Raw genomic sequence first — 12,127 nt, 5'->3', positions numbered from 1 at the left:
TGGTTTCTGGAGAAGAAGAAGAACCACAGGGTTTTACACTTTGACAATAAATAAACCTTTGAACATCAGGAGTGTAGTGTGTGGTGTGGCCAACATGACTATCACGTTTTGAAAGATATAGCAGTGTGGACGTTTCTCACCACTCTCATTCCTTCCCTACAGGGCTCTCATGACCGTTCATGCAAACCACAGCCTGACTGATCTGTGGTAGTGAGTGTTTTTCAGATAATGCAATGTATTTTCTGCAATCTCATGATGTCCTAAGTGCTGCCATTAGTTCCCCTCAATTTCTAAAGGCTAAACCACTACATCAAGTTACACCAAATACCGAAAAGTGGAGTTGTAGAAATCTCGTTTTTCAGGCTGGAGGTCAAAGCTGGAATTAGTCGTAGAAACAGATCCTTCAGCCCATCTAGTCTGTTGAACCATTTAAACTGTCTTGTCCCATTAACCTGAACCTGGACTACAGCCCTCCATAGCCCACCCATCCATGTATCTATCCAAACTTCTCTTAAACATTGAAATTAAAATCTCATCCACCTCTTGGATTGGCAGCTTGTTCCACATTCTCTCCACCCTCTGAGTGAAGAAGCATCGCCTCATGTTCCCCTTAAACGTTTCATCTTAAACTATGAGCTCTAGTTGTCGTTTTATCCAAACTCAGTGGAAGAAAACCTGCTTGGATTTACCGCATCTACACCCCTCATAATGTTGTATACCACTATCAAATCACCCCTCAGTCTTCTACATTCTAGGGGAAGAAGTTTTAATCTGTTCAGTTTTTCCTTATAACTCAGGTTCTCCAGTACCAGCAACATCATTGTAAATTTTCTCTGTCCTCTTTTAATCCTATTTACATCGTTCCCGTAGATAGGTGACCAAGACTGCCCACCGTACTCTAAGTCAGGCCTCTCCAACATCTTACGCAATTTCAACATAACATCCGAACTCCTCTACTCCATACTTTGATCTATGAAGGTAAATGTGCCAGAACCTCTCTTTACAACCCTATCAACCTGTGATGCCGCTTTCAATGAATTATGTACCTGCATTCACAGATCCCTCTGCTCTACCACTCTCCTCAGCACCCTACCACTCACTGTGTAAGACCCCACAGTGCAGCACCTTACACTTGTCTGCATTAAATTCTATCTGCCATTTTTCAGCCCATTTTTCCAGCTGGTCCATATCCCACTGCAAGCTTTGATGGTCTTCCTTGCTGTATACTACAACCCCCACCCCAATCTTGGTGTCGTCCACAGATTTGCTGATCCAGATAACCACAATATTATCCAGATTGTTGAGATAGATGATAAACAACAACAGACCCAACATCGATTCCTGCAGCACTTCACTAGAAACAGGCTTCCAATCAGAGAGGCAACCATCTATAACTCTCTGGCTTCTCCCACAAAGCCAATGTCTAATCCAATTTACTGCCTCATCCTGAATGCCAAGCAACCAACCTCCCATGCGGGACCTTGTCAAATGCTTTGCTGAAGTCCACGTAGACAACGTTCACTCCCTTCCCTTCAACTTTCCTTGTATCTTCCTCGAAAAACTCTGCAAGATTGGTCAGACAAAGCCTAATCAGTCCCTGTCTATCTAAGTACTGAGATATGTTTTTGTTATGTTTGTACTGACCAAAATAAATTAATTTCATTAATTCATTCATTCATTCATATATCTGGCCCCTTAGAAACATAGAAAATAGGTGCAGGAGTTCTGGACTTCCCCAGCATTGGAAACAATCTTCCTGCATCTAGCCTGTCCAATCCCTTTAGAATTTTATACATCCTTTGAATACCTTCCAATAACTTTCCCACTACTGATCTCAGGCTCACCAGCCTATCTTTTCCTGGTTTATTCTTAAAGCTTTTCTTAATCAGCAGGACAACATTAGCTATGCTGCAGTCTTCTGGTACCTTACTAACTACCTGTCACTAAGGATGATTTAAATATCTTTGCTCAAACCTCTGCAATTTCTGCAGTTATCTCCCCCAGGGTCAAAGGAAACACATGTCAGGCCCTGGGGATTTATCCACCCTAATTTACCTCAAAACAGCAAACATCATGTCTATAATCTGTGTAGGATCCCTGACCTCACTGCTGCTTTGCCTCACTTCTATAAGCTTTGCGTCTGTAACCTGAGTAAGCACATGCTAAGGAGTCCATTTATGATTTTCCCCACCTTTTGGCTCCAAACATAGATTACCATTCTGATCTTCCAGAGAACCAATTTTGTCCCTTGCAATCATTTTGCTCTGAACGTATCCGTAGAAGCCCTTGGTATTCTCCTTCACCTTGTCTACAAAAACAATGTTATGCCTCTTTTAGCCTTCCTGATTTCTTTCTTAAGTGTTTTCTTGCATTTCTTATACACCTCAAAAATACTTTATTTGTTCTTACCTCCTACGCACTTTTTTCCTTAACCAGAGCATCAATATCTCTTGAAAACCAAGATTCCCTAAACCTGTTATCCTTGCCTTTTATTCTGACGGACACATAGAGGCTTTGTGCACTCAAAATTTTACTTTTGAAGGCCTCCCACCTACTAAGTGCACCTTTGCCAGAAAACAGCCTGTTCCAATGCACACTTGCCTGAATTGGACTTCCTCAAAGTTAGAATCTCAACCTAAGGACCAGATTTGCCTTTTTGCATGAAACTAACGGTATTATGATCACTAGATTCTAAGTGTTCCCCTATACAAACTACTGTCACCTGCCCTGTCTCATTCCCTAGTTAGAGATCAAGTATCACATTCTCTCATTGGGACTTCTATGTACTAATTAAAGAAATTTCCATGAACAGGTATGACCAACTCTTATCTCAACTAGTCCCCTTACAGAATGTGAGTACCAGTCAGTAAGTGAAGAGTTAGTCACATACTGTAACTACGTTATGTTTCTTAATATAATCTCATTAGCGTGGTTATGCCTTTCTTATTACTCAGTTCCACCCATAAAGCCTCACTAGACGAGTTCTCCAGTCTAACCTGACTGAGCTCTGTCGTGATATTTTCCCTGGCTAGTAACGCTGCCAGTCCCAGCCCTCCTGCAACAAAGACTTATTACTGGCTACAATATCATGATTCCATTTGCTGATCCATGCCCTGAGCTGTTGCATCTTTGCTGGATATTAATAGTCTAGATATGGATAAAGTTTCAAAATTTGCATACTTTGGGTGTGGCTAACAGTAAGGAGTATACTTCAAGATTATGTTGGGCAAACAGGCAGCGGATGACATTTAATAAAGAAGTGTGCATGTATGCACTGGGGTAAGGAGCTAGGGGAGGCAATTGTCACAGTTCTAAAGGCTGTGAAGAAACTTGGTACACATATATAAACCTTTACAAATGATGGAACACATTGGATTACTGTTAGGAAAGCACAAGGGATCTGGTCTTCATAGATGGCTATTGAGCTGATCACTTTAGAAATGACTTGCAAGTGCAAACATAGCAAATTTCATGTGTGAGAATAATTTTCTAGACTCAGAAGGAAGCTCGAGAAAGGGTGAGGTGAATTTCTCAACAAAGCATATGCCCAGTGAGGTAGGTGATATACTTGGTATAACAATTCTATGAAGTTTTGGACACCAAGTGACTAGATAAATTATAGTAACTCCCAGCACAATATGAGGCCATTCAGGACATTGTGTACATGCTAGCTCTTCTGTCCCACATTCATACAGAGTTGTTGGCAAAAGGTAAAATCCCTGATCCTAGACCATCTCTGCAGCTCTTTTTTTTTATTACAGTTCCAGACCATGACTACTCGCAAGTTGGCTCCTCTTGCCTCCTCTCAATCTTTTATCAACGATATAAGTCCTAGAATTCCAGCTTTTTTTTTTCCATTTTTGTTTCAAAAAGGAGTGAATGAAATACTGGTTTATAGACGGTGTGGATAGAATTATTCTGCCCTGAGATGTCATTTTCTTGTATTTACTTTGAGTGCCTGCAGTAGATGAATCTCAGGGTTGGATATGGTGATAAATGTGTATTTTGATAATAAATTTACTTTGAACTTTGATTTGTGTTCATCTCCCCCGAGTTTAAAATGACTGCTGACTTGCAACACTGTATCCAAGATATATTTTTGGAATCTCTTGGCAATAGATCATAAACAAAGGAAAATAAAAGAGCATTGTTCGAAACTCTGATTGAACCTCTAATCAGGCGTGCACTTGAAGAAAAAAAACACAGACTACTTGTACTTTAAATTCAATGGATTGACCCATTTCCTGGTAGGATGTTAGCCAGTTCTAAAATACTTTGAGCAATCTTTGTGATATTTCTCCGTAGCAGAACACGATACTGTTGTTATCAATGCAAAGGTTGCAAGAGCGAAGGAAATAGATCATTCTTTTTTTTTAAATGAAAGGACATTTGATGCTTACAGAGAGAGGAAATTGAGGTTAGACTGATAGAAATATATGACAGATCTCTGATATGAATGGCCTGTTTGTTCTTGAACCTTGTGATATCAAATGCTGATCAAGTTACTCTTTGTCTCTGCCCATTGAGGATATCAACAGTATAAGGCAGTAAATTCAAACTTAACTCTTTCCAGGTGGAATGCAGTGAAAATGAGCTCAAAATTGTCTTGCTTTCAATGCATTTTGGATACAATGAATCTTAGTTCCCACAGATCTTGGCTCACTACCCAATGTTGTGATGAATGGTGTCACAGCATTAAACAATTTTAACATACCAATTGAGAAAAAGATTGCATACTCAATTGCATTCAAAACTTTTCCTTTGCAATGGCAACCACATTTTGAACTTATTTAGTGGGTTATAAAAATAAACTTTGGGACATTAAATAGAAATGGTCTGTATTCTTTTTTAAAATCTTTAACAAGTCTGAACATGACAGCTGTACAATTAAAACAGACTCACCTGAGCTGCACCTGACATTCCAATGCCTTTATTCTACAGGGGACTTGCAGAGGTCTGTATAATGTCACATAAACAACTGTTTGCATTTATACAATAAAATAATACAAAGTGGTTCATGAACATTTTAAAGATTGGTCAGTGTAACAAAGTTATTCAGAGATGTGACCAAAAATTTAGTTGAAGAAATAAATTTTCTGCAGCATTTTAAGAGGTGTAGAAGAGAAATCTAAGGTTGAGGCCTTGGCAGCTGAAGACAACAGCTGTGGGCAAATTTGAATCAGGTAAAGATAGGAGTTTGTTATCCAAGGGACATATTTTAGAGGGTTGAAAGGCTGGAAGAGGTGACAATGAGGAAAATGTCAAGACTGGACGAATTTCAAAGCTAGATGAAAAACTTCTGAGGAGGGGCTGCTGAACTAAAGCATACTCAGGACATTAAAAGCTAAAATGAAATATGAGTAGCTCTTGTTGAGATGAAATGCAGCCTTCAGATGGTCCTGAAGTATAGGAATCACGCTGAGTGTTTGAGGAGGAGGACTGGGCAAAGCTGTAGAGTCATAGAAGATCTTGTGGTTACAAATAGTTCAAGACAGCCTGTGGGGCAGATGGTGGGGAGTGGAGTTTGCGCAAGATGAGATTGGCTAAAGATGGTGGTTTTACCTTTCCCATTCTAACTGGAGAAGATAGGGGCATACAACAACATGGTCATAAGAGGTTGAGTTAAGAACGGCGGGGTGGGAAGAAAAGGCTGTATGGACACAAATACACTTTGCTTTTGCAGATCAGAAGATCTAGACTGGGATGCTGGATCGTGATGTAGACACCAATAAATATCTGACCAAAAGTAATGTCAGCTCCAATATCAGGGTACTTGATCAACTAATGCTTTCAATGAGTCTGCAGGACCTTATGAACATCTGAGATGAAAATTAGTGTGCCCTGATTGGTCACCCTCACAAAGGTGCTGACAGAATTCTCTTCAGGCCTGTCTGCTAGCAATCATGGGAAATAGCTAGCCGTCCAGTCAAGGGAGCAGCTGCGGTAATCCCTTGCAGTGTTACATGTCATTTGCCTGTGATAATAAATCTGATTCTGAATTTGGCTTCTATCAGGAAGCCCTTCATTACATTGAGTAAGCAATGAGAAAATCTGGAATTCTCCCCCAAAATCTACCATTGTGTATGATTTGAAAGTTTCAGATCTAAAATCAATTTTGTTTTGTCCAGGTTTTATGAATATAGAAAAGTTGCGTGGATGGGGTTAAAGTATTGACTTGCCATGATCTAAATGTTCAAGAGCTGAATAATCACCATTACCTCTGTACGCGATACTCAGCACTGGGTACGAGGCTGCTGCATCTGACACCTGAAACTTCACACACATTCACTTTGCCATCCTTTTCCTGATTATCGTCTCTAATTTCAAATGATATTGGATCCTTTTTGAAATGATATAGTTCAGAAAGAAGTTATTTGACTCATTGGTCCTGAGGTGTCTCTCAGAATTTGCCACTCAATTAATTCCAGAGTCGCTGTTCTTTTTCCAATATCCTGTAAAATCCTTAGCAAGTGAATTTTGAAAGTTAATCTGCTTCCATCAGCCTTTTCGGCATCATTTTCCAGTTTTATATCCAATGTGAGAACACTTCAAAAACTAATTTTGTCATTGGAAAAATAATTCATTCTTATTGTAATAAGTTCAGAATTGCTCATATCAAAAAATGCTCATATCTCCCTACTCTTAATTATCCTCAGGTAGAAAGGATCTAGTGTTTTCCAGGTGTAAATGACAAAAAAAAAACTCTTCTCAGGCTTCCAGACAGGTGCAGATATTGTTTATAACCGACGTTTCTATGACAAACTCTGCCCTCTTCATCAGGGATGATGCCTGTGCATGTCTAGTCCAGTCGTGTTTATACCCCTGCAGTCCGTCCCTCCTGATTGGTTAGTCCTCAAACAATCAAGCTTCCACTCTCCCGCCTTGTTTATAATCGAATTCCAGTTCTTACTTAGAGCAAGACCTTCACCTTTGTTAAAGCACAGTAGTTTTGTGCTGTCGAAGTTGTGAAACTGTTGGAGTGCCTGGAGTCCATAATTCCACACTACGAAAGTTATCATCGACATACCTGGAGAAGCATTTGGGGTGTAAGGTAATGAACACCGTGCCCCCTCCTCAACAGTCCTCCACATAGAGATTAGCAATAGCTGGTGACAAGGGCAATCCCATGGTCTCTCCATCCATTTGTTCATGGTAGCTCCCTCATAGAGTATGTTCAAAAAGATCAATGGAGCCCTTATCAAACCTTGACTGCAGAAGGACCAATCTGTCCTTAACAGGAACCCTCGTGAACAGGCACATCACATCGAAACTGACTGTTACCTCCTCTGGGTTCAGCTGGATGTTGGTGGTGATCATTTTAACAAAGTCGATCAAATTCATGATGCGATGCTCACAGCTCCCAATAAACAGAAACAACATGATCATTAAATGCTTAGTGTGGTAGTAAGTCAGAGAATCTATCCTGCTGAAGATAGGCCTCAGGGGGCACACCCTTCTTGTGTATTTGAGGGAGCCCATAAAGTCTTGGTGTTTCTGCGCCTGAGGCAGAAGTGCCTTGTGTATGTCTGCTGGTGGTCCGGATTTCTTTGGTAAAGTGGAGATCTTCCTTGCAGTCGAATCCATGGAACTCTGCTGTAGAACTCCAGGTGGGATCTGGACTTTCCTAAGGTATTCCTCCAAGGACATCAGGACCATTGCATTTCCTTTGTCTGCTGGGAAACTCATGATGACTGGGTTTCGCTTTAGTGGCTGGAGAGCCAGTTGCTCTCCTTTTGTGATGTTCAGTTTCAGCAAAATGGCCCTTTTGAGGGCCATGCAGACCTCTATCCTTATCTCCTCTGCGGTATCCGGTGGTAGTTTTTGAATTGCTTGCTCTACTCCACCAGTGTAGTCCCGATAAGGTATAGCTCTGGAGATCCTTCGTGAGGACCGAACTAGTCGCATCGTCGATACTTTGCCCAATTTAATTGATGACAGTCTTTTCTGGGTCCTGCATTTTGTTCGGATAGTTTGTTGTATTTCCTCGTGGTGTTCCTTCATGAAACTAGTTTGGCCTTTTGCCCCAAATACTTCTTCAGATACTTTACATAGATAACACCTTACTGTGGCCTCATGAACTCCAGGCACTCCCAACAGTTCCAAGACCGTCTGAACAGTTTATATCCAAACATTCAATTTATGATGGAGATGCCTCGCGTTCTTGGACATTCTAGTATGATGGTAACCAGACAGTAGCCTTGGGCATGGCATCTATCGGAAACTCGTAGAGACATATACCTCAACAATAACGACAACCATCACACCTCCCATTGTAGAGCGGTTCTTTCAACTTTGATTAACTGTGTGAAAACTGTTTTGGACTCGGAAAGTCTCCCTGAGGAAATAAGACGATTACACATGATGTGGCTACAGAATGGCTACAGAAGGGAAGCTCAAATCACAGTTTAAGCGGGTCACAGCTTATGGGACTCAGATGGGCTGTCGGTAACAGGATTCCCTGTGAATGCGGAGCAGCATGTATTGACCAGAAGGGACACACAATGGAAACCTAAGTCAAGGAGCACAGAAGGTGTATCCATTTGGGTTACCCAGAGAAATCAGTGGTAGCAGAACACTGCATTCACAATAGCCATAGGAAGAAGGTGGCAGAGTTTGTCACCAAAATGTCAGTTATAATTGATACCCGTACCTGGCTGGAAGCCCAAGAAGAATTTATTCATTATCCACAAGTAGTTTAAATTCTACTTGTATTGGAATCTTGATTTCTGCAATTAGGCCTCCTTCCTGCACAGGTTTACCTCCATGCAAGTCTGCTAACCTCGGAAAAATGGGCCAGACGTTTAATCTTGGTTTGTTCCCACATCAAAACACCTGGATCATATGTGTTGAAATGTGGAAAACTGTGTCTCCATGGAGTCCAGAGTTTGGGCTTAGTCCTATGGAGATGTCCCAGACCTGCACCGAGGAATTGCTGCCCAGATTGTGCTCCAGTAGGTCAGAATCTCCTGCACTATCTGAGATCTCACTGACTCCAATCGGAATCACAAGGCAACACTGTAGGAGCTAAAGGGGAAGATAATACCATAAAATATAAGAGAAGAATTTGGCAATTTAACTAGTTAAGTTTACACTGCTATTCAATACTGTTCAACTTTTTTTTTAATATAACCTAGTTTTTCGAAATGTATTTAGTTTAATGTTACTTTAAGCAATTTTGTGCTTTCAGCTGTTATATTTTACCTTGTAAATGCTTTTGACTTTTTAAAATAGTTCATTCAGGTTCCTATTTACCAGCAATGTGTAAACACTTACAATCAGAGGGAACATCATGTCTGCTGTTAGGTTCACTTTGAGAGCTGGGATGGCTACAGTGCACCCTGAAGCTGAGGCAGCCTCCAGAACATGCCACTGGACTCTTGCAAAGAGCAATAAAGTCAGATGTCCGTGTTCACTCCAGCCAGTCATGGGGGCAGGCTGAGTCCAATGGATGAAGGGAGGGCCTATAATACTGGGCAGAGAGGCACCAGGCCAGCAGAATGAGGTACGTTATGATGTATATATCATTTTTTAATTGGTTCTCTGTGGTTTGGTTTTTCAGGTAACCTTGACAAGCATGTTCAGCTTGAGGAACTAGTCACTCAGTTTTTGGGAGTAGAGGCAGTGATGACCTTCGGGATGGGGTTTGCCACTAATTCAATGAATATTCCAGCCCTGGTTGGCAAGGTGAGTTTTGGTACATATAATGGATCAACTACCTTTCAGTAAAACTATAAGTCTAATGTGGAAGTTGTATCTATGAGGATTTTAAGTCCACACACTGAAACAACACCTATGTCAACACTTTTGCTAACAAACTGACTCCAGAAATGCAAAACACATTCTCATTCAAAAGATATGAAAGTGACACCTGCTGGTTTTATACCAACTTAGATACAGCCCAAAATGCTTTACAGCCAATTTAACCACAATTGTAGGGAAGTTATTTACAGGAAATGCAGTAGCTAGCTGGCACACAGCAAGCTTGCACAATTGACTGTGACGATAACCAAAAATTTTTATTTTAATGGTATTGTGGGAAGAATAAACATTGGCATTGGGTAGCACCCTGTGATCTTTTACACCAATCTTAGAGAGCTATGATAAAGTATCTCACCAAAGAGATAGGGACAGTATCACATTTCGGTACAGCACTGAACTATCAGCCAAAATTTTAGTGCTCATGTCTTTCAAAAGTTCATACCACAAGATCCTGACTCGAGTTTGAGTTCTTTCAGCTAATCCACAGTTACATTTACCAGTTGGTTTGTGTGCTTTTTATTATTACATACACTCAGTGGCCACTGTATAGGGTACTTCCTATACTTAATAACATGGCACTGAGTGTATGTTCAAAGTTTTCTACACCTGTAGCTCATCCACTTCAAAGGTTCAACAGGTTGTGCATTCAGAGATGCTTTTCTGCACACCACTGTTGTAATGTATAGTTATTGGAGTTACTGTCACCGTCCTGTCAGCTTGAACCAGTCTGGCCATTCTCCTCTGACCTCTCATTAACAAGGTGTTTCTGCCCACAGAACTGCTGCTCACTGGATTTTTTTTTTGCTTTTTGCACCATTTTCTGTAAGCTCTAAAGATTGTTGTGCTTAAAAAATCTCAGCATTTTCTGCCATGCTCAAACCACCTATCATTCCACGATCAAAGTCACTTACATCACATTTCATCCTTATTTTGAAGTGTGATCTGAACGACAGCTCTTGACCATATTTGCCTGCTTTTATGCTTTGAGTTGCTGCTGCATGATTGGCTGATTAGATATTTGCATTAATGAGCAGATGTACCCAATAAAGTGGCCCCTGAGTGTATATAATGTATATATTATGTATATTACTCCTTTTCTGTATTAACATGGGTTATTTGCTCTGGCAGTGAAGGGCAGGAATGTAAAGATACTACATCTGCCAGATGGTCATTAAACTGCTTCTTTAATCAGCTGCAGGATGGGGCAAATCCATTTGTGCAAATGAAATGCTAGATCACAGATTCAGGTGTCCACCCCTTTACAAAAGCTGAGCGTCCCTATGAAACCTTTATTAAGCCGAAATGGCATAAAGCGAAGAACCATTAATTTATATGGGAAAAATTTTCGTAAAAGCGAAAACCCTCTTTATAATGCGAAAACAGGTTACTAATGTAGGTCTTTTGTAAAAGGGAAGTGGCGTAAAGCAGGGGACACCTGTACGTTATTAGAGGTATGAGAGAGATTCACTTCCAATCTACAGCAAGTAGAAAAACAATGTAAAATTCCGTAATATGAGCTCCCAGATGGACAGTGGAAAACTAATCCAACAGATTCAGATTATCTTCTGTATGGGTTCGGTCTTGCAAATGACTGAAATTATTGAGCTCAAAATTTCATCAAACTCTGTGGGGCATGACTATTGAACCCATTTTAATCCTCTAGCTTTGCCTGGTGGATGTTGTGGATTTTCAGAAGGCCACTGACAAGGTACCGCAGATGAGGCTGCTTAACAAGATAAGAGCCCATGGCATTACAGGAAAGATACTAGCATGGGTAGAAGATTGGCATACTGCAGGAGGCAAAGAGTGTGAATAGATTCTAGTTGGCTGCCACTAGTAGTGTTCCACAGCATTCAGTGTTTGGACCATTTCTTTTCCATAAGACCGTAAAACATAGGAACAGAATTAGACCATCTGGCCAGTCAAGTCTGCTCTGCCACTCAATCATGGCTGCTCCTTTTTTTTTATCTCCTCCTAAACCCCAGATCCGAGCCTTCTCCCTGTAACCTTTGATGCCATGTCCAATCAAGAACCTATCAATCTCTGCCTTAAATACACCCAACAACCTGGCCTCCACAGCTGCATGAGGCAACAAATTCCACAAATTCGCCGCCCTTTGGCAAAATAAATTTCTTCACATCTGTTTTGAAAGGGTGCCCCCTCTATTCTGAGGCTGTGCCCTCTTGACGTCGAGTCACCCACCATGGGGAACATCCTTTCCACATTTACTCTATCTAGGCCTTTCAACATTTGAAAGGTTTCAATGAGATCCCCCTCATCCTTCTGAATTCCAGTGAGTACAGAGCCAGAGCCTTCAAACATTGATCGTATGATAAACCTTTCATTCCTGGAATCATCCTTGTGAACC

At 40.9% G+C, this 12,127-nt stretch overlaps 1 protein-coding gene across 1 annotated transcript in view; it reads left to right on the top strand.

Moving 5' to 3' along the window:
* The window catches only part of sptlc3 (serine palmitoyltransferase, long chain base subunit 3), a 146,706-nt gene that overhangs the window by 93,395 nt on the left and 41,184 nt on the right, over nt 1-12,127 (top strand). The window contains exon 5 of the mRNA XM_059986208.1: nt 9,560-9,684. Coding sequence (XP_059842191.1) covers nt 9,560-9,684 — 125 coding nt within the window. The remainder of the gene's footprint in view (nt 1-9,559; nt 9,685-12,127) is intronic.

Source organism: Hypanus sabinus, chromosome 12 (assembly GCF_030144855.1).
Source record: "Hypanus sabinus isolate sHypSab1 chromosome 12, sHypSab1.hap1, whole genome shotgun sequence".
Taxonomy (NCBI): domain Eukaryota; kingdom Metazoa; phylum Chordata; class Chondrichthyes; order Myliobatiformes; family Dasyatidae; genus Hypanus; species Hypanus sabinus.
The sequence above is the reverse complement of the archived record's forward strand: the minus strand, read 5'-3'. Positions and strand labels throughout refer to the sequence as shown.